General features: G+C 44.0%; 1 protein-coding gene across 1 annotated transcript in view; it reads right to left on the reverse strand.

The window, feature by feature from the left end:
• DGKD (diacylglycerol kinase delta) overlaps positions 1–25,770 on the reverse strand; it is a 213,803-nt gene that overhangs the window by 78,498 nt on the left and 109,535 nt on the right. The window contains exons 6-10 of the mRNA XM_082251540.1: positions 22,875–22,981; positions 22,640–22,765; positions 12,283–12,385; positions 12,027–12,189; positions 1,555–1,663 (exon numbers count right to left, since the gene is read on the reverse strand). Coding sequence (XP_082107666.1) covers positions 1,555–1,663; positions 12,027–12,189; positions 12,283–12,385; positions 22,640–22,765; positions 22,875–22,981 — 608 coding nt within the window. The remainder of the gene's footprint in view (positions 1–1,554; positions 1,664–12,026; positions 12,190–12,282; positions 12,386–22,639; positions 22,766–22,874; positions 22,982–25,770) is intronic.

Genomic DNA, 25,770 nt, shown 5'->3' on the forward strand with positions numbered 1-25,770 from the left:
AATTTAAACATAAGTTTTGCCTTTCCGAACACATATGGGCTAAGTTTAAAGCCCCATTCAGACTTATGCCTTTCAGACTAACACAGCAACAGGCAATGGACCCACACTGCAGAGCACCATAATGTAAATGTCATTCTGCATCATGAAAAAAAATGTCCGATTTTAGCTGAATCAAAATGAATGGGCAACGCACATCAACCCGACTGAAAGGCCCTGTTTACATCTGCCAAGATTTTTAGTAACATTAATTGACTTTGTACGCTAATATTAATTAAAGTGAACGGAATTGTAAATTGGGTTTTTTGATCTTTGGGAAAAAAAACAAAAAAACAAAACAAAGGGGCATTTTTCCTGAAGGATTTGCCAGGACATTAGCCCTATTTATAAAAAACAATCGCCTGGTCCAAAAACACTTCCAAAATCACTGACCTTAAGTAAAGAAGGGCAGTTACTTTAATATTCGCTCTATTGGTAAAAGGGTCAAACAACTGTTGCACTTTTATAAGCTGAACATCAATATATTTAAAAAAACAAAATCAGTGGATGACGAATAAAAATCTTTTTCCACAGCAATGGACTGCCCATTACGTCTCAGCTTGAGACTGAGAAGAGTAGAATGGGAAGCTTCTTGTTGATTACTGCTAATACTGTGTGAGCTGGAAGAGGTTATCAGATTGGATAATACTTGATGCAGAGCTGCATTTGTAGAGTGAAATGTAACCCATAATCCTCCTTTCTGCTGTTAGCCACTGTTCGAGAACAATAAGCTGCACAAAGACAATTCAGACTTAATGTGAAACACCTTTCACTCAGCACAGCTATGAGACTGTACCATTCAAAGGACACTTGTCATTAAAGAAATATGTGACCTCTTAAAATGGTCAGGCCAAACCTATGGATTACTGAAGCAGACAAAAGTATGCAACATGTTAAAGAGGAGCTCCAGGCACCCATCAAAAAAAAATAAGTCAGCAGCTACAAAAAGTGTAGCTGTTGTTTTTTAAAAAACAGCAACTCACTTGTCCCACGGTCCATCAGTAAGCTCACCCCAGCCGTCTTCATCCTCTGTCCTCCATCGGCAGTGCTGGCATCTTCACTATGGGCACCCGGCTGTGACAGCTTGCGGCTTCCCAACCAGGTGCCCACTGTGCATGCGCGAGTTGCGCTGCGCATCCTGAATGATGGATGCAGTCTTGACTGCATGGCGGAGGGAGCGAGGAGAACTTCCACTGCCGAGCGCTGAATGGAAGTGGGAGCAGGTACCTGTCAAAATTGGGTACTCTCTGCCCCCCTTCCCGCTTCTCAAAAGTGCCAATTGTGCAAGAGGAGTGGGGGACGAGTCCTTAAAGCGGAACTTCACCTTTTTGGGTGGAGTTCTGCTTCAAGTTAAAAACTCCTTATCTGCACTAACCCGAAGTATTACAGCCAAAGGGCAACTGACATTTTTAGATAGTGGTCAGCAATGGAAGCCCATGCTCTCATCTTTACAGTTTAGATATTAGATAAAGCACATATACATATACTTAGAACAACACTCATTCATACCATTCTTACCTGCTTGTGAAGATTTAGAGCATCTATTTCAGAGAGCACCCAGCCTACGCTTCCATCTCCACCACATACCAATATTCTGAAAGTGTCGAATTTTTGAAACAGACGTAAACTAAAGGAATAATACAAATTTTTAGTTTATATTAAGATGGCCTCTTCTCACTGCATGTGAATTAAAAACCATATGTTAATAATTATGAATCAAAAATTCCATAAAAACTGACCACTATGATTTGTGTAGAAGCTAATGATTTATGTTGTTAAATCGATTGCTGCAGAAGACAGAAAAAATTGGTGCAGACCCAGAGATTTTTCATGAATGTTTTTTTGCCTTTGGCAAAACATGTGCGGGAAATAATGGGATTTTTGACTTACCGTAAAATCTATTTCTCTGATGTTCATTGATGGACACAGCTCCTGATCTTCTTAACCATTGGGTTATACCGCCCCTACAGGAGGACATTAGGCAGAATAAAAGTTTGGCTAAGCCTATGGGGAGTCCCAGGAGGTATACTCCCTCTCTCTGCTATAGGTACTCAGTTTTGTTAAAAGCAGTGTCAGAAGAATTACAACTCCACAGAGGGGTGGGTGCTGTGTCTGTCAATGAACATCAGAGAAATGGATTTTACGGTAAGTCAAAAATCCCATTTTCTCTTGCGTTCATTGACGGACACAGCGTCTGATCTTCTTAACCATTGGGACATCCCAAAGCAGTGTAAAATATGAGGGGTGGGAACAGCGAAAAAGAAATACCCAAGGCTAACTATAGCCAACCAGGTAAACAGGAGCTCAACCAAAACAACTGGAGCCAACCTGAAAAAACAAAAAAAACAATACACCCTCAAAGAGGACCAGGTCCTCTAAACAGCAGCCTGCAAAACCTTGCAGCCAAAGGAAGCATCCACAGATGCCAACACATCCATTTGTGAAAGTGTGCACCGACGACCAGGTGGCCGCCTTGCAAACCTACGTCACTGATGCCTGACGGCAGAAGGCCCAGGAGGCACTGAGCGCCCGAGTAGAGTGTGCCTTACAGGGAAAGGAGAAACCTGACCCCTGATGGAAAAGGCCTGAATCACCGTCTGTCTGATCCATCTGGAAATGGTCCCAGAGGTAGCAGACAACCCTTTCTGAGGCCCATCCGTGAGCACAAATAGGGAGTCTGATTTTCTAAAAGACTCTGTAGCTGCCAGGTACACCCTAATTGCCCGGACCACATCCAAGGCATGCAAAGCAATTTCCTTTGGATGTTTTGGCCTGGGACAAAGGGAAGGCAACAAAATGTCTTCATTCAAATGAAAATCAGAGACAACCTGATGAAGGAACGGTGGACAGGAGCAAAGAATCACCTTCTCTCTATGAACCACCAAGTAAAAGGAACGACAGGATAACGCCGCCAATTCTGCCACCCTGCACTCAGAGGATATAGCCACCAAAAAGACCACCTTCTGGGACAGCGTAAGCAGGGGAATCTCCCGAAGATTCTCAAAAGGAGGCTTCTAGAGGACTGAGAGCACCAAATTGAAGTCCCAAGGTGGCAACAGAGACCGCACTGGTGGGGTCAAGTGTCAAACTCCCTGAAGAAAAGTACGTACTAGGGAGTATGTGGCCAAGGCCTGTTGAAAGCAGACTGCTGAGGCCAACACCTGACCCTTGATAGTACTCAAGGCCAGTTTCTGCCCAACCCCCATTGAAGGAAGGTCAAGATCTGAGCCACCGAAAAAGAGTGAGGATGAACCTCAAGAGACTCACACCACGCAATGTACGTCTTCCAAGTTGGTAGATCTAGAAGTAGATTTCCTAGCTTTCAACAGCGCTGGAATCACCGACTCAGACAAACCTCTATCCATCAGCACCTGGTGTTCAACAGCCAAGCCATCAAAGCCAGCAACTGTAGCCGGATGGAAGATTGGTCCTTGGGACAGCAGAGCCTCTCTGAGAGGAAGCTTCCAAGGAAAGTCGGCAACCGGCCGCACCAGATCGGCGTATCAAGCCTGGCGAGGTCAGTCTGGGGCCACTAAGATGACCAGAACCCCTTCTGCCTCCATCCTGTGTAGAAGTCTTGGCAGAAGCTTGAGAGGAGGGAAGGCGTAAATCAGACACTAGTGACCCCAAGGGGCCACCAGCTCATCTGTGGCGTCCGCCATAGGATCCTGTGACTGAGCCACAAACCTCTTAACCTTTCTGTTGAGCCTGGACACCAACAGATCCACCTCGGGGATGCCCCACCGGAGACACAACTGATGAAATACCTCCGGATGAAGGGACCACTCCCTTTGTCCAACGCCTGCCAACTGAGGTAATCCACCTGCCAGTTTTCCACCTCGGGAATGTGTATGGCAGAGAGGGCTGGAACATACAATTCTGCCGACCTTAGAATGCCGGCTACCTCCAGAGCCGCCAGGACACTTTTCGTGGCCCCCCTGGTGATTGACACAAGCCTCGGCCCTGGCATTGTCCGATTGAATGCGCACTGGAAATCCCTGAAGACGATCCTTCCCATGTTCCAGGCAGTCTGATTGCTTGGGAGTTCCAAGACATTGATCAGTAGTCCGGACTCTTCATGTGTCCAGATCCCCTGAGCAGAATTTTTGCTAAAAACGCCCCCCTAACAAGACAGGCTGGCATCCTTGGTGACCACTATCCAATACAAGGGGAGGAAGGATTTGCCCTGCCGAAGCGCCAGAGAATGAAGCCACCATATCAATGACTCTCGTTCCCCGGCTCTGATTGTCCAGAGACTGCAGATTCTTGTCCCATTTGGCCAGAATCTCCCTTGCAGGGATCTCGTATGGAACTGTGAAAATGGAACCGCCTCAAAGGTAGACATTATCAGGCCCAGAACCTGCATGCAAGTCCGGAGGGATGACCATCTACTGGACAGCAGTGTACGAATTACAGCCTGCAGTTTTTGGAGTTTGTCCAGAGGCAGGAGCACTCTGGCTAAGAGTTCAGAGTCAGACCCAGATAGTCCAGCTTTGTGGACAGAACCAGAGCAGACGTCTGAAAATTCAGAATCCAGCTAACTCCCTCAAAGTTCGTAAGGTGATTTCCAGGTTTTTCACCAGAGCAGTAGAAGACTCTGCTCGCAGAAGGAGGTCGCCCAAGTAGCCCAGGACCGCAATCCCCCATTGGCGTAACAATGCTAGCACCGGTGCCAATGCTTTTGTGAAGACCCGAGGAATGGAGGCGAGGTCAAAAGGTAATGCCACAAACTGATAATGCTCCTCTCCCACGGCAAAGCAGAGGAAGTGCTGGTGACCGACACATATTGGAATGTGAAGGTAAGTGTCCTTGATGTCAATGGAGGTAAGAAAATCCTCCTGATGCAGGGAAGTCACCATAGTGCGAATGGACTCCAATCTGAACTTCTGCACCCGCACAAAGCAGTTCAGCGCCTTAAGGTCCAGAATTGGATGCACCTTGCCTTCCTTTCTGGGGTTCCAAAGTCAGAACCTGGACAATCACCCTATAAAGTAAAAGGTCTTGCACCGCCCCAAAAAGAGCCAGTAAGCGGACCGGGGACAGTCGCACATTGGAATGAAGAACCTTACCGGAGGGCAAGGACGAAACTCGATCTTGTAGCCAGGCCTAATTACCTCGTGGACCCACTTGTCTTGTACCAGGGAAGACCAAGGGTCTGGGAACCAGCGAAGATGTCCCCCCACCCCAATACAGATAAGGGCCCACCTTCATGCTAAAGGGGTCTTGTCTGCCGGTCTGGAGAAGCCCGCTCTTGACTTGCCAGACCAAGTTCGCATGGATCCTCCAGAGGAGGCCCCAAAGGGCTTCAATTCCTTGTCAGCCGACCCTGAGGGACGAAAAGAAAACTTCTTATGAGCTGAGAAGGAAGGCCCATGTCTACGACGAGGTTTCTTGCCCTTGGTAGCCTGGGGAAGAAAAGTACTCCTCCCCCCTGTGAGACATTTAATGATGTCATGCAGGGTAGCACCAAACAGACGATCTCCTTGAAAGGGAAGATCAGTCAAGGTTTTTTTAGGTCCGGTCCACAGACCAGCCTTTGAGCTAAAAGACACGCTGGAGGACCACTGCTGAAACAGAGCCGGGCCACTAGGGGAGACGCATCCAAAGAGGCATCACGGATAAACTGCAGCCCCTGGACCAGCTGGTCTGCCAGCTCACCAACAAAAGCCTAGCCCATTTGGTCAGAGTCTGGGACACTTAAGAAGGGACTCCTCATAGGGGTATCGCCTAGCAAATCGATTAGGGACCCCAAGGGGATGCTATGGTGGTCCCCACTCTTTAGTGACAATTCTGTCAAAATAGGAAGGGAAAGGGAACACCTTTGCCGCTATGGATAGCTTGTGAGAGCCAGAAGGGAACCTTCACCTCCACCACAGCTGCGTCCCCCATCTTAAAGGTCTCACGCACAGCTACAATCAGTGTGTCCACCAGCGCTTTTTCGTGCACTGTTGCAGAAGTGGAGAAATCCTCCTTACTATTTGAGAATTCAGGGCACGTGGTCACAGACTCAACAGGGTGACCACATCTGCAGTGGCTGAATCAGATTCAGGATCTGATGAGACAGATGAGGAAGGGCAAGGCGGGGGTTGCTTTTTGCCAGCCCATTGCCCAAAAGCCACCTCCACTTTGGACACAAACGACTCCAGGATCACGGTCAGTGCATCGATAGATGGATGGGACTCAGTGGGCCCTGAAGCCTTAGAGAGGGGATCAGGTGGGGAGATGTGCTCCAAAGACTCCATGAGTCACCAGGGGGACCCCACAAAAAAGTGTAAAACACTGCTAAAGGACAACCCCCACCACTCTGGCAGCCCACCAGGCTGCCAGTCACAGAGTACCAATCTATGCTCAGCAGAGAGGGAGAGGACCCCACCAGACTCACCACCCGGCAGAAACCAGGCACAGCAGCCATCAGGAGAACAGCACCAGGGCATAAGGAGGGGCTCCCACCGCTAAAAAGAACACCCAGAAGGCTCTAAAGACATGGGCGCTGCTGTTTTCTATGGCAAACTACAGCAAAATGGCCGCTGGACTACACAAACATAGCCGTCGTGCATTAGAGCACACGGCTACAAAAAATGGTGGAACCACAAGGCTCCCAGGGACCCAGGAGGGATCCCTAGGCCTCAAAGACAGGACCAGGCAGGAGCCCCCACCAGGTACAGCTGTTTGCCGATGGTGCACCCCCCTCCCCCGCTGTTTCGTCAACATAGCACCCTGCCCCCACCCCAGGAGGTGGACCAGACCCCCCACACAGCCCCAGCATAAGTGGAGAAGTAGGATGAAGGGACAGGTGAGGGGGGTGCCTGACGGGAAGAAGGGGAAGCAGGGGAAGCAGGGGTCTGACTCGCAGGCCAGCCCCCGTCCGGTGGGGCTATGTCGCAGCTGACCTAGCACGGAGCTGAGGTCTGCGAGTGCTCGCTGGCCAGACTGGGGTGATCACTGGATCTAGATTATCCAGCCCGTTGCCTGGTAGTTGATTGTAGATCTCAGGAAAAAAAAAAAGGAGAAAAAATTTGCCAGGACCAGAGATCCCAGCAAGGAACTAGGTGCTTACTCCTGGCTAGGCAGAAAAAAACCTATAGCAGAGAGAGGGAGTATACCCCCTGGGACTGCCCATAGGCGTAACCAGACTTTTTTTCTGCTTACTGTCCTACTCCTACTCCTGTAGGGGGCAGTATAACCCAATGGTTTGGAAGATCAGGAGCTGTGTCCGGCAATGAACGAAAGAGAAATTCCCTATTCAGCTGAAGGTGGAAATCCTCTAAAAATACTCACTGCACAGAACAAGCAGTTTGTAGCTGTTGCAAGGAGAACACCACACTTTCTAAACAGCAAACTTCAACAAAAGAGCTAAAAAGTAAAATTATCTAACCCACTGGTGGTCTACATAAAATATATAGTGAGCCTCAATAAAGACCCTGACATCACCAAAGGACTTCACATAGTATTATACAGTAAAACTTTGGATTGTGAGCATAATTTGTTCCGCTTGATTGTGCTTGAAATCCACAGCACTCTTATTTTAAAGCGAATTTCCCCATAAGAAAGAATGGAAACTCCGATGATTCGTTCCACAACCATTTATTCATAAATCCTTTAGTTTATATATATTACATATAAAAAGATTATAGCAATGTGATAGGTTGTGTAACCATCATAAAATTTCCATTCACAAATGGCAGCTTCCACAAGATGTTTTAAAAGAGAAGAGAGGCACCTCTAAGTGTAGCAATATGTTTACATTTAATAAAGGTACAGTTTTTAGCAACTCACATGGTTGATGATTAAAACATGCACATCTAAGTATGCAGCCACCTGGGATAAAGCTGTCCACATAGAGCAGGCCCCAGGCTGCTTTAATACGGCCCCACAGGTAATTTGGAAAAATCTATTGTCGTGGCCCCTGTGAATCCCAGAGCGCTGCTCAAGGACCCCTGGGATCTCTGGATCTTTCAATGCCGTGGGACTGCACGTATGCAATATTAGTTTTTTTACCATTCATTTTATACATCCTCTTATATATATGCTACTGTTTTGAATGACTTGTACTCAAAATGATGGTCCATCCCGGCCCGCTGCATCCAATTCTGGTTTTTCCTGTTACTTGTGAATACACTATTGTTAGCACTCACCGCCCGCCCCCGCCAGATTTATATCCCTTGCTCAATGTGGCCTCGGACTTAGCCTGATTAGGGAGCACTAAAAAACACAAATAAATCTGGCGTTAGTATGACAGGACCAGCCCCCTCTCCATGATAATTGGCATAACACCTTGGGGTCAAGTAGCAGGCTGTGTGGGAATAAAACACGCCAGGAGGGATGTTTAAAAGTATCAGTCACACAAGGGTTAACCACATATAAGCGCTATATGAACCCACCAATGATGATCACTGATGGCAGCAATAATGGTCATGAATGATGCCAATGTAGTAAACAGAACATTGAAAAGTTGTCAGGACAACCATATGAGAAGCAGGCACTCCTCACGCTCCCCTGCATTGGGTCACCGCACATGCCGCTCACCACCAGTGGCTCTATAGCGGTTTAACCCTCATTTTGGTCCTCCTTCCCCCAGGTTCTGACATCATGTCCAGATCTTCTTCCCGGTTGGCACTCATCGTGGGTGATTGGAGCTGCCACAGACGGCGATCTTCTTTGCCTCCTATACCGGGCATTGTGTGACCCCTTTCCCATCCTTCACTGTCCAGGATTGAGGCATTCCGTTATCTCCTCACAGGCTGAGAAAAGGCACAACTGTCCACACTGCTGCATTGTTCCTGGCTGGTTTTATGCCTTCACACACACACTGGATGGTCACCAAGCTGTGAGTTTTTAACCCCTTATTTTGGCTTCACCATTGCAGATCCAGCGGGGGTCATTGTACAAGGTGTACTGCTGTTTTATACATACATGGAACTGATTTTGAATAAAGCTTTTCAATGTTCTATTTACTACATTGGCCTAATTCATGACTATTATTGCTGCCATCAATCATCATCGGTGGGTTCAAATAGCGCTTATATGTGGTTAACCCTTGTGTGACTGATTAGGGAGCATGCACGCTTCGAATTGAGATGAATACATTGTAAAATCTCAGCTAATGTCAGTTGGTCTAAATCAGTTTCATAAATATATTTGGACACAACATGTATACTTGGTGTTATGTTTCTGTTCTTTTTTTTTCATTTAAAAGTTTACAGACAACCTTTATTACCAATAATATTTAATGTACTTTACAATGTTCTTGACATATATTTCAGCTTCCTGGATTTTTTTTTCATCTGGCCTTCAGATATGAAAGGCAGAGTGGTTTAACACCTGTTTAGATTTTTCATTCATGTGACGAAATGAAAAGTATGCCGTTTGCAATAAACTTTGCATAAAACAGTTAATTTGCATTTTAATGGTCCAAAGAATGTCAGGAAAAATGGTCGGCCCTCACGCATGTTCACTTCATCAATTCTGGCCCTTTTTGAAAAAAGTTTGGACAGTCCTAACATAGACCATCCTCCACACCGCGGTCTCTCACCGCTGTCAGTCTGCAGTTGTGACTGAGAAAACTACCCTGCAATAGAGCGATCTGAAAACGAGGCTTGAAGCACTCATGGAGCGCAGTCTGGAAGGGATGCCGTTGATGGGGGCGTAGAGGAGGGTCTATGTGGACAGCTTTACCCCAGATGCCTGCATACTTAGATGTGCCTGTTTTAATCATCAACCATGTGAGTTTCTAAATATTGTAACTTCATTAAATGTAACCATATTGCTACACTTAAAAGGCACCTCTCTTCTTTTGTATACTCTGTAGTGATAGGACGCTGCTTGTATATCAAGACATCATTTGTTTATCAAAATTTACAAAAAAATGTTGCTTGTCTTGCAAAACACTCTCAAACCAAGTTACTCTTAATCCAAGGTTTTACTATATTAAATAACCCTAAATGCTATAGAAAATGGTCAGAGATTAGGGACATGCTGCAGGAGACAGTCAAACACTGGAGACATGCTAAATTGAGTGGTTAGAGACTATGGGAATACTAACAGAAGTGGTTAAAGGCTGGGTGAATGCTAACAGGAGTTTTCAAAGACTGGTGGAATGCTAACAGTGCTCAGAGACTGGGGAAATAATAACAGAAGTGCTCAAAGACTGGGGGAGATGCTAACAGCAGTGGTGAGAGACTGGTGGAATGCTAACAGAAGTGGTGAGAGACTGGTGGAATGCTAACAGAAGTGCTCAGAGACTGGGGGAATGCTAACAGAAGTGCTCAGAGACTGGTTGAATGCTAACAGAAGTGCTCAGAGACTGGGGGGATGCTAACATAAGTGCTCAGAGACTGGGGGAAAGCTAACAGAAGTGCTCAGAGACTGGGGGAAAGCTAACAGAAGTGCTCAGAGACTGGGGGAAAGCTAACAGAAGTGCTCAGACTGGGGGGATGCTAACAGAAGTGCTCAGAGACTGGGGGAAAGCTAACAGAAGTGCTCAGACTGGGGGGATGCTAACAGAAGTGCTCAGAGATTGGGGGAAAGCTAACAGAAGTGCTCAGAGATTGGGGGGGATGCTAACAGAAGTGCTCAGAGACTGAGGGGATGTTAACAGCAGTGCTCAGAGACTGGAGGGATGCTAACAGAAGTGGTCAGAGACTGGGGGAATTCTAACAGAAGTGGTCAGAGACTGGAGGGATGCTAACTGAAGTGGTCAGAGACTGGAGGGATGCTAACTGAAGTGGTCAGAGACTGGAGGGATGCTAACTGAAGTGGTCAGAGACTGGAGGGATGCTAACTGAAGTGGTCAGAGACTGGAGGGATGCTAACAGAAGTGGTGAGAGATTGGGGGCATACTAACAGAAAAGGTCAGAGACTAGGAGGATGCTAACAGAAGTGGTCAGAGACTGGGGTAATGTTGACAGAAGTGGGACAAGCTAGAGTCAATTGTGAGAAGACTGGAGGATAGGTTATAGATGACTGCTAAACAAATATTGCCATTGCAGCCCTGTTAAAAATGAATGCTCTCATAGGTGTTCTCCATACAGCCCCATTAAAGTGAATGTGCTCACATTCGATGTTGTTCTCGGCAAAATCCACAATAGAAGATAACAGAGCAAAATAAAAAAATAAAAAATAAGAAAAAAATGAAAAGGCAATGAGCTATACAGAAAACGTAAGAAATTGAGAAACATAAAAAAAATTCAATGCAAAACTAAATTATTTTATGGTCAGACAATGCTGAGGAAACCATTTAGCTAGCACAGATCAGAGTGATGAATATTTTTCCTGCTCTTGCTTGAGTTGCCCCCTCTCGCAATGCAGGTATAGTGGAATGTAGCAGCAGTTATAACATTTAGACCCGGTTCACACTGATGCGAGTGCCGGGTTCGCATGTAATGTCGGAGCGCACTGCTCCGACATTACATGCGATCAGCTGTGCGGTGCGAGTTTAGCCATACAGTTTGTATGGCTAAATTCGCATCGCACCCGGTGCAAACACGCACAGGAGGCATTTTTGCAGCCGCATCAGGATCGGATCGCACAGCGGTTCACACTTGTGCGATCCCATCCTGTGCGAACTGCACGATCGCACTGCGATATGCGATCAAACTGGGGGTGTCGTTAAGATTACATTGACACCCCCAGCGGATCGCATATGGCAGTGTGAACTGCCGGGGGTGCGTGTGCGATGCGGGAAAAGGCTGCAAATTCGCAGCCTTCCCGCATCGCAATAGTGTGACCCGGCTCTTAGAACTCTTCGTTGACACCTGATCCACCACAGACTAAGAGGAAGTGTTGTCTTGCTTTTACTATTTTATAGGTCATATGACACAAAGTCATGAGGAAAGTCTGTGCTGTACTAAGCCAGAAGCTAAGCAGAAGGTTCAAGTACCTCAGGAAAACACAGACAACTAGTTGACAAGGACCATGACCAGCACATTGTGCACCGGGCACCTAAATTTACAGCTTGCCTTTATTCTGGATGACCAAAAGAAAAATCTTACCCAAGATGGGGTCCACCATTCATAAGATCGAAAACTTGAGCTGGGTTCAACAGCTGCTTGAAGCGTCTCAAGAACTTTACACCTTGGTTGTCTCCACTCTTTGAATTGACAAACACAAGCAAAGGGCTAGTGCAGGAAGGGGGACAAGTGGCTTTCCAAAACCCTGAAAAAGATAAAAAACAGAGCAAAATCCCTGATCCACTGTTGTACAGAATTTTACTCACTTCCTGTGGTTACACATGGTCCCATCACTCACCATCAGAGTCTATGCTGTTGAGGGCTGTTGGGGGGATTACAGACACTTTACACTGGCCAAGTGGGCATTTTTTAGGTAGAAGCTCCTTGCAGGATGTATGTACCTTTAAATAAAAAATAAACGGCAAGTTACATGCAGGAAAGCAAGAGACAAAACATGAAAGGATTTTAAAAAAAAATTACACTGCTGTGAATAACAAAAACCAGAACCAAGCCTGGAACATGCCCAAAATAGTCTATGAATGTCAACCTAAACAATTATATATAGGTGTATTTTCATGTAACAGTCAGTGTTTAAATCTAAAGGCTTCAAAAGTCCCTACTGTATTGCCCGGTCTATGCTACAATAAACTCTCTGTAGTGGAGAGTTTTTAGGAGCAAAAACTTAGCAAAATGACCTTTTACATACAGAATACCATTGAAATCAATTTTGTAATGTGCACATTGGTAAAGTAGGCAAATACTACAGTATAGGATAAATCCCTAGTGTAGAGAAGAAAATGTTTGAGCGGGTCATAGTAATGGAAATACCACATGCAATTTTGCCTTTATGGGTTGGGGCTTTCAAATGTTGGGGTAGCCCTAAACAGAGGTGAGACAATTTAGCAGATTTTTCTTGTAGACTTCTCACGTTCAGTTATCAGTCAGTGCTGAAACATTTCAGAGAGTTCTGTTAAATGATGGTTTATAATCATCAGCCCAACAAACAGCTGCTCTGTGCAGTATAATGCACTTCCCCAATGAATTAAAAAGCATTTCACAAGAATGGCCTGTGTCTATCCCCAAAAAAAAACAGCCTCCACAAAATTAGGAGTGGTCTATAACCGTTTCTCTTTTCAACTGTTTCTCAACATTTTTTAAGTCAAGGCACCCTTTAAAATAATACACAATCGTAAAGTGGAATGAAAATGATAAATGGGTTTTCGCAAATAAAATAATACACAATCTCGAGGCACCCCATTCCAAAATGTAAAAAACGAAACTAATAGCTTTACATATGACAGCAACATCCACACACATTAGACACCCAACATTAGAGGTGATTTATTCTTCCAAAATAAATACACCTTTGCCCACTAGTACTGACAAGGTTTCTCTTCTCTCTGTTTCTTTCCTTCGCTCAGCTAATGTGACCCCATGACGAGGGTCTAACAAGGATGCTGTGTAGGTACTTGACCTTCTTCTCAACCAATGATGTCACTCGTTGTTAGGACGCTGATGGCTGGATAGCAAGGAAAACTTGTGGCTTTGTGTAACTAAAAAGGCAGACAATCCGTTCGCTGGCAAGTAAACAAAGTGGGCAATTTTTGAGCATTTTGCCAAGGCCCCCATGAAGAAACCTGAAGGCACCCTGTTTAAAAAAGGCTGGTCTATAAATCTAAAGCCTGATACACACTATTTTTTTTTTTTTTCATTCAAGCTAGCGGGCTGACCAAAAAAAAAAAAAAGACAGATCGCTGTACAAACACAATCGATGTTAGTACAGTGATCTCCCCTGCTGTGCTATTCTGCCCCCCCCCCCCCTTGCCCGGATACACAGATCAACTGATCGCTGATCATATTCGAATCGGATGCTGGTTCTCCAGCATGCCTGTTCGACAGAAGCCGGTCATGAGACTGGCTTCTGTTGGACAGGGAGCTGTACACACGGGCATCTGTTGCCTGACGATTTTCAGCCCGTGTGTACTTGACATTAAGCTGGCCATACATGTACATATCTATTTTGTTCAGCTCAGCAGGCTGAATAAGAAAAATCCATAGATTCCCTCATCCATGCAAAAAAGATTTGACAAACAAATCTCTTATTGGCAGCTATTTTATTCTGACAGCTGGCACCTGCAGCTGACGGAACACCCAAACAGTATGTTGAACAGGGTTGTATTGGCAGGGCCACCCTTGGCTCGAATTTCGGCCAATTCACAGGAATCCGCTGAAATCCTTGCTATATATAGTCAGCATTATTCACCTTCCTTGTGTATACGCCATCTGCTAGCACAATAGATAAACTCTGAAAAAACACTCACTCACTGAGGTTGCCACCCTGTAATAGTATAAAAAAAAAAAAACACGTCAAGATGAAGAAATAGAATATATAATTTGTATGTTATATCAGTGTATGTGGTTTTTGTTCAGTAAAGTCCATTCACTCCAAAACTGAATATTAAAAACTACTTTTGAAAAATATTTGTCAAACTGTTGAATATACTGAGAACTTTCATACAAATATTTGTACAAAAATCTACTAGCGTACAGCCAGTTTAGGATTAACACAGAAAAATCACAAAACGTTATCTGCAGACCTGGTGACAGATAGCACAGTAACTCTAGCTTTTGTTTTCATCACCCTAGAGACTGTACACATTCCCTTATTTCACAACGGCATCCTTTATACACGGATTGCCTGAACAGTTTTCTTAGTTCCTCAATTACGGACGTGCTGTCACACGATCTATTACCGGCAGATATACTTTAAAAGTTTGAGAACAAGAGGAGCTGTCAATTACTTAACATCCTGTTATGACAATGTCATGTTTTGCAAACATTGATGTCTGTATAAATTAAAAAATTACTTGACACACTACCCTAAGCACTTCCATGCCAACCATCCACATGGCTGATGATACTGCTGAGTCAGAACTGCAGGGTTTAGAGAAGAGAACTCCACAAAATGTGCACAATATGTAAAGGTCAAATCACTGATGACTGATTCAGTGTACTTTTACCGCAAAAGAGTTGAAGTTGAAAGCTTCGTACTGTAGATTAGTACTATAAACTATGCATTTGTCCATTAGGACATACTGTTCTGATGTTTAAGGCCTCATGCACACTGGACGTTTTTGCAGCTGCTTCTAAGGGCGTCAGGTGTTTCTTTTATTTGAGAAAAGAAGGCAGTTTTGTGTCTGACTTTTTTTTCCTGCCTGTAAATACCCCTCTATGTTATCCTATGTGTCCATGCACCCATAGGCTTTTAGCAGCATTTAATGGTAGAAGCTTTTAGGAGGCAGGAAAAAACCCCACTGCCAGTGCACCCAGGAGCAGCAGAGTTTGGGCAGAAAAAAGCTTGACGCTACTAAAAGCTGTAGGAAGAAGAAGTCTGGACGGCCGCACACTGCTTGAATCACCTTTAATGGTTCCAAATATGTAAAAGCAACAATCCATACAGCACATGAAAAAAAACAGATCAGCTAACGCGTCACACCTATCTTGGTGCTTAGTAATAGCTGGAATATTGGTCACACACACACACGTGTAGATGCATGTGTGTGTGTGTGTGTGTGTATGTATATATATATATATATACACACATACACACACACACGTATATATATATATATATATAAACATACATACACACACACACACACACACACACACACACACACACACATACATACATACATACATGCAAAAATAAGCAGATGGCTGAATGCAATCAAGCTACCAGTTAAACACATCCGTGTGTAGGCAATGAAAACATAGACAGGTGATTATTCATCCCGACAGAGAGACCAATCACCCCTCTAACCATAGATAAAAACACTGTAAATACAAAACAAAGAAAGAGCGCACCAGCCTAGCGCATTATCCTCACAAACATACGTGAAAGTCAAGCATTTCAATTCCATAAAGCAGCATCTTTACAGGAGTCCAATATCTCGTAAAAGCGGAGGTCTGACGCGTTTCGAGGCCATGCCTCTTCCTCAGAGCCCTGAGGAAGAGGCACAGCCTCGAAACGCGTTTGTGAGTAGCTGGTTTTTACCCTTTTTTTTATCAATAAACTCGCTGAGGATAATGCACTAGGCTGGTGCGCCCTTTCTTTGTTTTGTATTTACAGTGTCTGGTTGACCACCCCGGTCGTAGAGGGCAGCAAAGCCTAGCCATAGTGGATGCTAAGTATGAGTACAAGTTCCAAGATTGAGGCAGCCTGAGGACCAGGTTCTGAGCGCAGGAGCAGGGTGCTGAGCAGCACTAATCTTTTTTCTGGCATAGATAAAAACACCCTAGGCAAAAAAAGCCCTAAACCGTTTAGAAAACTTGATAGCTACTAAAAGCTGCTAAACGTGCCTAAAAGCTAGTGCATGAGCATTAATTAATTTCAATGGCCAGAATAAATTATTTACTCAGGATATTAAATGAATTAACGTCCTAGAGCTTGAAGCCTGTAAACGCTCCTAAAAGCTTTAGACACTTTTACAAGTGTCAGGTGTTTATTCTGCAAAAACGCTGCTGGCTTCTACCGGGTTTCCCCGAAAGTAAGACCTAATGTTATTTTCAGGGAGGGCTGCAATATAAGCCCTACCCCAGAAATAAGCCCTAGTGTAGTGTATGAAAAATCCTAGGATGGACTTTATTAGTGTTTATATGTCCAATGTGTGTTTTTGTAATAGAATACTGTGAAATACCTTCCTTACATCACCGCTTTGCTCTCAGCTGATTCCCCGCTCTGTCTTTCTCCTCTCAAAGCTGTCAGAGGAGGCTCTCAGCCCCTCCCCTTTGCAGTGTACACGGAAGTGTAGGGTATTTGATTCCAATTGTGGGAAATACCTTCAGTACATTGCCACTTCCGTGACCCCCAGCTGTCGGCGGGGGAGAAGAGGACAGCAGAGCGGCAGATCAGCTGAGCACGGAGCGGCGATGTAACAAGGTATTTCACACTATTCTAATCTACCCGATGCTTCTGTGTACACTGTAGAGGGGAGCGGCTGAGATCCTCCTCTGAAAGCTATGACAGAAGAAAGACAGGAGAGAGCAGATTAGCTGAGCCTGGAGCAGCGATGCAATGAAGGTATTTCACGCTATTGTATTACAAAAACCCACATTGGACAGTATATAAAACACTAATAAAGTGCATCCTAAGATTTTATATACACTAAACTAGGTTCACACGGGATTCCTGGCAGGCAGGGAGGGAAGAGAGGGACAGCACATTACAGCTAAGCCCTACCCTGAAAATAAGCCCTACTGTGCCTTTTGTTGCCTTATTAATATAAGACCCGGGCTTATTTGCGGGGAAACACTGTAGGAGAGTTAAAAAAGCATCCTGTGTGCATGAGGCCTTGGAGCTTTTTCACACTATGGTGTCCATTTATAAAAGAGAGAGAAGCCGTAAACCTTTAGGAAATGGAGATAAAACTCCTCCGTTTAATAAACGTACACCTTATGTGGGATGACTGGTGTTTTTCCACACTTGATAAAAGCTTGTTCGCAATATGTGCAGTAATTGGTGTTTTTCCACACTGGATAAACACCAGTCACCTCAATGGCACATAGAAATTAAATGCTTTTCATTCCCCACACACGGTCGATTAGTGCGACGTGTGGAAAAATACAACCATGCGGTGTCTTTATGTCAAAACATAGCATTTATCATGTGGGCAATGTGAATTAACTCTTAGGTGCAAGGAGCTCCCAGTAAAGTGCCTCCTGGAAGTGGCATCCCAGGGGTGTCAAAAAAATTTCATTTTGTAAGTGGCACACTTTTTTTTCACTGACACTAGGACACATCACTACTTGCTTTTCCTCAACATGCCTCGTAGACAAGCCTTTTGGCTAGCACAAGGGAAAAATGTATATTGGCCAGAAGGCCTGCATAGTCATTGCAACTGCCACTTTTTTATTTTGCAATATATATTTATGGGTGCGTCCACCACATGTGTTTTATTTGTGTTTGAACAGAGACGGAAAGTGGAGTGTTATGGGGGGGGGGCCTGTCCTGATGTAAGGGGGAGGTTCTGTGGACTTTGGGTTATTACCTTCTCCTCAGTCAGAGGAGTCTTTCTTTGGGAGAGCCCCTCACCAAGTGCTTGGTGGCAGTGGCATCTTAAGAGCATTAAAGGGCCCCGGACAATGCAGTGCACTGGGGCTCTGCTTACACAATCACCCACGAGAATAAAAATGCAAATTGTCGACAAGGCGATATTTATTGGTACAGCAGTGCCAAGCTAATGACAGCTACCAAGTTTGGCAGGCTGGGATCGGTGAACACACAAGGACGGGAGTCAGACACGACTGTCCTGTGTGCGCCTGTTCCCGTGGAGGCGGGCAGGCATTCCTGCAGTTGTGGGCTCCCCCTTCATGGCCCAAGTGGCCTGACAGCAGTGCAGGGCCGACACGCGCTTGCCACCTGCCAAGTTCGGCGGCGGGATGCATACGGGAATCGGGACTAATGCTTGGTTGGGGCGCTGGGCAGGTGGGGCCCCTGGCCAGCGTGCCCATTAGGTAAGATGGCCCTGCTTGGTGGACTGGTTATAGCTAGTCCTTAAGGAGTGGGTCCAACTAACTTCAACCTAGCAAGACCATGGAGTACTTTACTCCCGTCAGGAGCTTTTACCCCCTGGGGGGTTCAGGATTAGAGGCCCTTCCTCTTTGGAGATTTGGCCATTTCTGTACCCTTTTAGGACTTTTTTGTGTGCTGTGATTTCGACAATTAATGCTCCATAGAAAAAAAATGTGGATAAATCCTTTGGGCTCATTTACAAATGCTTTGACTTCAACACACATTAAGGCCCCTTTCACACATGCGGAACGTTTGTCTGTTTTTTCATCTATCTGTTGACTTATGAGAAACAGACCTCAATGCATCGCTATGGAAAAACAGCGCTAAATGGATGATTCCATCCTGTGTGAAAGGGGCCTATTTTTCTTCCGTTAAAAAAACTGATAAAAAAAAAATGGACAAACGGTCCGTTTCTACATGAAAAAATGGCTCTGGGACTCAAGTGGTTAAGGACTCTTGCTGGGGCATGTAAAAACTGAAGACAAACGGATGTAAACGTCATCCGTTTTTTCTTTAAACTGATGAAACGAACGCATGTGTAAAAGGGGCCTATAGATTCAACATGCTTTTTTGATGCTTCAGTGGTGCTTGGATGATGCTTTTTGAAGCTTGGCAGATGCCCTATGTGTTGATATCTCATACCTGCAATACCTCCAAAAACAAACCGAAGCTAAAGCGGAAGAAAAGCCTCTCAATATCTGCAGGTACTTCAACTGAGCTTTGTCATAGGATTTGAAGACGCTTTGAAGCACCACTAAAGTGACATGGGGTATAATTTTTTAGGCAAAGCAAACAACGTGTGAACAGGACTGTAATGTAACCATTTTATTTAGAGACAGGAGCTTTGAATGGCATTCAGAGTGCTTTAAACAAGCGTGTATAATGCCATGTTAGATTCGTTAACTGAAGTTTCTCCACTTCCTTGAGTGCAATTCATGCATGGGTCTGAGCAATTAACAGAAGGGGGTAAACTGCAGTGCAACAACAGAAATGTGCACACAAGCAAAGAACAATGGCAAGAGAACAGGTAATATTCCCCACGCCTTCCACTCTGGGAATTGCTTGTGTACAGTTACTATTGGTCTCCATAGAGATCAATGACCTCTTTAAGCCTTAATCCTTACTCTACATACCTGTCAATACAAAGAAAGGAGGCTATTAGAAAGCCTGGAGTTATGTCATTTACAAGTTGTTGAGGTCCTTAATGTCTAATCTGTGTTTAAATCAGTTATTACTACTATGGAGAAGAATGATTATACTTTTGACTTCTAGCAATCAGATGTGGTTACATTATACAATGTGTTAATTAATGACAGGTGCTAGTGTTTACATTTTGCATGTGTAACATGGACTAACATTAGATAGCCATTAAACACGTCACACAGGGGACCCATTTGGGAAAAAAACTTTGCGGAAAAATGGCGCAATCTGTTTGTTGTACGTCTGTGCCTGAACCCCGAGTCCTGATAAAACTCTGTACATCAAGCTGCAAGGACCTCTCCCTTTAGGTGCTTGCGTGTACAAGGTCTTTTGGTGGCAAGACAGGAAAAGGGAATTATTTGGAGTTGGCAATTGGTGCCACAACTAAAAAGCGGCAGTGACACAGGAAGGAAACCAGCCCACATCTGTATATGTGATAAACTCTATTACTCCATCAGGTTTAAGAAAGTTTATCTGTGACACAATTACCAGCTCTGAACATTCTGTATTTGTTCTCTAAACAAAAAAAAAAAAAAAAAAAAAAAAGGGTCAACTGTTACTAGCACTGAAGTGGATTAATAAATATTGAAGCAATAAAGTAAAAGTGGAGAGGAAGTCTATAATAGCAAATTGCTAACTTAAAACTGGTGGGCATGGTGTTAAAAATTAGCTCTTTCACCAGTATACATACAGTGCTTTGAAAAAGTATTCATACCTCTTGAAATTTTCCAAATTTTGTCATGTTACAACTAAAAACAAAAATGTATTATTGGGATTTTATGTGATAGACCAACACAAAGTGGCACATAATTGTAAAATGGAAGGAAAATGATAAACAGTTTTCAAAATGTTTTACAAATATCTGAAAAGCGTGGCGTTCATTTGTCTAAGGCTACATTCACACCTGAGCGTAGCGTTTTTCGCGCGTTTTTTACCGCGATTTTACCGCGATTTTTGCGGCGTTTTTTACCGCGATTTTTACCGCGATTTTTGTGCAGGCGTTTTTAGATTGAATAGAGATCAATGGAAAACGCCTGTAATCTGCCCAAAAAGAAGCTCATGTACTTTTTTGAGCGTTGGGCGTTTTGTATACAGCTTCAAAACGCTCAGATGTGAACAGGGGCCATTGAAATGAATAGGATTTGTCTTGTTGGGCGTTTTGAGAGCTGATCCTAGAGCAGAAAAACGCCCCAAAAACGCCCCAAAACGCCTACATGTGAACGGAGCCTTAAGCCCCCTTTACTCTGATACCCCTAACTAAAATATAGTGGAACTAATTGCCTTCATAAGTCACCTAATTAGTAGTCCACCTGTGTGTAATAAATACAGCTGTTCTGTGAAGCCCTCAGAGGTTTGTTAGAGAACCTTAGTGGACAAACAGCATCACGATGGCCAACAAACACACCAGACAGGTCACGGGAGACGTTTAAAGCAGGGTTAGGTTATAAAAAGTATCCCAAGCTTTGAACATCTCACGGAGTACTGTTCAATCCATCATCTGAAAATGGAAAGAGTTTGGCACAACTGCAAACCTTCCAAGACATGGCCGTCCACCTAAACTGACAGGCCGCGCAAGGAGACCATTTATCAGAGAAGCAGCCAAGAGGCCCATGGTAATTCTGGAGGAGCTGCAGAGATCCACAGCTCAGGTGGGAGAATCTGTCCACAGGATAACTATTGGCTGTGCACTGCACAAATCTGGCCTTTATGGAAGAGTGGCAAGAAGAAAGCCATTGTTGAAAAAAAGCCAAACACTTTGTAAAGGCCAAAAAAGAAAAAAAAAGAAAAAAGAAGGCAGTGTCCCTGGCACTCCAGGCTTAGGGGCAAACAACCCCAATATTAAAAGGGGAAAAAAAAAGTTGCACCAAATCCAAATGAGAAAACAAGTAGTACATCTGGTATTTATTTAGAGAAATTATTTAGAAAGAATATTTGACTGTCACAAAGTTTTATTTCATTCATTACACTCTCAGGGAGTTTTAGAATGAATCAGAAAAAATATTTATGAAGAGCACAGGGCTGTCCAGAACTGTGACCACTCCTTTTTAATTGAAAACATTGTAACTAGCATTTAGAATACTAAATAAAGAACAGCAATATAAAAAAAGAGGCCACATTTCAAAGCCCCACGGATGAGCCGAAACACAGCTTACTCATCCCAATCAAAGAAAATTCTTACATGGACAAGTACAGCCTTTCCCTACCAGAGTTCCTTGGGTTCCTCCAGATGTTGTCAGAGGTTTCTTGAACAGTAGCAAACTGACCTCTAATCTGATAGTTCAAAGGCCAGCCAGCATGCCTTGGCAGACTCGGTAGCATGCACCAATTATGTTTTTAGAATTCTGTAAGGGTGGCATTCTTCTCACTGACCACATTTCTTTTTTATTTATTACTGGTACTTTAATAGCACCATCAATTTACACACCTCAAGTAGCTTACAATCTAAGGTCCCTAACTTACATTCATACATACTGGGACCAATTACCCTACCAGCATGTCTTTGGAGTGTGGGAGGAAACCAGTGTGCCAGGAAGAAACGCATGCAGGCACAGGGATAAGTAGACACTTCTCCACTGTAAGGGAGTCTGTCTGTTTCTTTTTCTGGCCATTATTATTACTTTTCATTTTATTTTATGATTATTACTGATAAAGATTTTGTGATTAGAACTGAAAATATATTTAATTTATAGCATCTTGGTGTTAAAAAATTGTTCCAACATGAGCATCAAATATTTTATATTTATGCTTATATCTGAAACTGAAAACATTGATAGCTGTAGATAGAATTTTCTGCAGGGGTTCCCCGAGACCTGAAAATAACTTCAAGGGTTCCTTTGTGGGTAAAATGTTTAAAGAAAGGATGGTCTAGTTATTGTCTTACCGCTGCTCTGCACCATAGACACTGCCAGTCTTGTAGACGCAGCACACTGCCACAAGTCTTCTCGCATACTGTGCATTTGGCACTAACAGGCAGGTTCCCCTCCAACCACTGGTGTGGCATCGATACCTGCAAACACAATAACAAGCTTTCTTTAGCACAGGCTGTATTAAACAGTGTAAATCCTATTGCGTCATGAGAAAAAAAAGCAAACTGCCACTTGTCAAGGCATACTAACCCCATCCTCATCCTCAATGATGTCTTTCCCAATTGAGGCCAAGGTAGTCCATTTGCAGTTGTTTGTAGACCTCACGGCACACCGCTTGTGAGACTTAAACTTGCACACTGCATACAGAGTGAAAAAAAATAAGGAAAATCAGAGGTCACAAAGTCAGGTTTTATTGCAAAATCTAAATAATATAAAATCCACAAAAATGCCAACTTAAGACACCATCAGACTTGATAAGTACACTTTTTATAACAAGATATATGACCTATCACAGTCATTTGGCAGTCATTGCTTTAAACCGGGTGTAAAATAATAGTCATGATCTCCAAGGACTGCAATTCATATTTTGCAAATGATGCCCTAAATTTACTACATCATTATCAAAATCTGAGTGCGGCCATCCTCTGACTACACATACAATGACTTCCAGTACTAAATATACCAAGAAAAATTTTAATGATAACTAATCAAATATGACCTCAGCACTTATCTAGCCACTGGAATTTCCTCAACCCGAGCTGTATAATTTTATCTGCACAATGTATTATGCAATTTAAAAGTACAAAAAAGTACTGAAATCACTACCCTTTTTTGTGTCGGTATTTACAGAGGTTAGAAGGAAAGGAGAAAACTCCATGCCAAGAGGTGACAAGAAAAGCAATATAATTGTTATCTCAAAGCAGGGTCTCCAAACGTGTAATAAACTGTTACGGTGTCAGCCATGGCAAAGTTCTGTAGATCACATCCACAGCCCACCTTTTCCATAAGCTACATACAGTATAACCCTGAGACAGGGGAGGACTGGGCCAGGGGGCAGGGGGGCAATTTCCCCCTGGGCCGCTCTGATGCCCCGTAAAAAGGCTGCACCACTTCTGCCACAGACATGCCTTAAGAGATTCCGGGTGAAGAGAAGTAAAAAGTCCTTGCCACTGACCTATTAAGTGAGGGTTGAAGACAAGGACAGAGTGCAGTTTATGGTGTAAACTGTGTCTAAGCAGAGACCAGTTCCATGCCCCACTGGAGACTCTTCTCCCCGGCCAGCCCCAACCAAGCTGTCCCAGCTTCCCCCAACCGCCCCCTGCTGGTCAGGTTGGGAACCCCGATTTAGACGGTGAGTAGAAAGTACCTGGAGTGGAGCTTCAGCCTGGAATGGGGGTCAGGAGGAGGCCGGGAAGAGGTAGGGTGGGCCGAGTTTTATGCACCATGGGGCTCTGGTTTGTACTTGCCCCCTGGGCCGAAAGTTACCAGTCAGCCCCTGCCCTGAGATGAAGAAAATTTTCAGATCTACCAATTTTCCCAAAGCTATCTGTTGCTCTAGGTTTTGCTAATCACAAAGGTTAATGCACAACTGTGCTAAACCTATTTTTGGCTGTGCCTGTTGGAAGCTTTAAACTAAGCATACTACTTCTAAAGCTTCAGATCAGCCCAAATGTGAAGAACATCATCACTCCCTGGTCATTTCGCGCCTCGACTACTGCAATTCCCTTCTCATTGGCATACCTCTACACAGGCTATCCCCCCTTCAACCCATCATGAATGCTGCCGCCAGACTCATCCACCTTACCAATCGCTCAGTGTCCGCTGTCAAGCCCTCCACTGGCTTCCGCTCACCCAAAAAATTAAATTCAAAATACTAACATCATCTTACAAAGCAATCCACAGCTTAGCCCCCAGCTACATCACTAGCCTAGTCTCAAAATACCAATCTAATCGCTCTCTTCGTTCCTCTCAAAACCTTCTGCTCTCTAGCTCCCTCGTCACCTCCTCCCATGCTCGCCTCCAGGACTTTACCAGAGCCTCTCCAATCCTATGGAACTGCTTACCCTTATCTGTCCGATTATCTCCTACTCTATTAGCTTTTAGGCGACCTCTGAAAACCCTCCTTTTCAGAGAAGCCTATCCAACCCACACTTAACAAATATACCTCCATTTTCTCCATCAGCCCATCCCCCACGGTTATTGCCTTTTGTTTCACTTGACCCCCCCTTCTAGATTGTAAGCTCTAAGGAGCAGGGCCCTCTAGTTCCTCCTGTTTTGAATTGTATTGTAACTGTATTGTCTTCCCTCACATTGTAAAGCACTGCGCAAAACTGTTGGCGCTATATAAATCCTGTATAATAATAATAATAATAACATCAGAACAGTAATTGTTCAGTATATGTGTGAACTGGATAACGCCCCATAAATAAATAAATTACAAAAATAACAAAATAAAATTAAAAAAAAAAAAAAAAAAAAAGACAACATGTATGTATCATTTTTGTAGCTGGTTGGCAGAATTCTTTGCTAGAAGAACAGGGACACCTTCATTGCAGTAACAGCACTTTGGTTATAGTGGCTGCCTCCAAAGAAAACAAATTACTGGACAGAGACAACATATTTCTGGTGTTACTGACATATAGCCACTATATAGAAACAAAACACAACTACTCCGTAATCTACAGGGCAGGAAGACCGATCACATCAAAAAGTCACTGACTTCAAGTGCACAGTTCTTTATAACAAATATATCTCAATGTATACAGCACTGATAATTAAAGCAAACACATGTGTAACAATAAAATTGCTCCCAAAAAAGAAGTGAAAAAAAAAAATAAAAAAAATTGTGACTTAAAAAGGCCTCCAAACGTGACAAAGTCAATCAAAAATCCATGTAAACACTCCTTCAAAAGGATATGCGTGTAGTCCAATAGTGTATCATCCTAAAATTCCCACCACCATACAAAAATGTGGGAAGATTACAATCAAAATTCCACGTAAACTGTATACCTGTATTGATGGATCTGTAGTTTGACAGAGACTGATAAATCTGCCAGCCGTTGACCACTAAAGCCCCGTACACACGTACCGATCGTCGGCGAACGATCGGCCGTCTTTTGTCCCCAGGCTGTCGGTGTCTGTTGAA

Source organism: Pelophylax lessonae, assembly GCF_965119305.1.
Source record: "Pelophylax lessonae genome assembly, chromosome: 3".
Taxonomy (NCBI): Eukaryota; Metazoa; Chordata; class Amphibia; order Anura; family Ranidae; genus Pelophylax; species Pelophylax lessonae.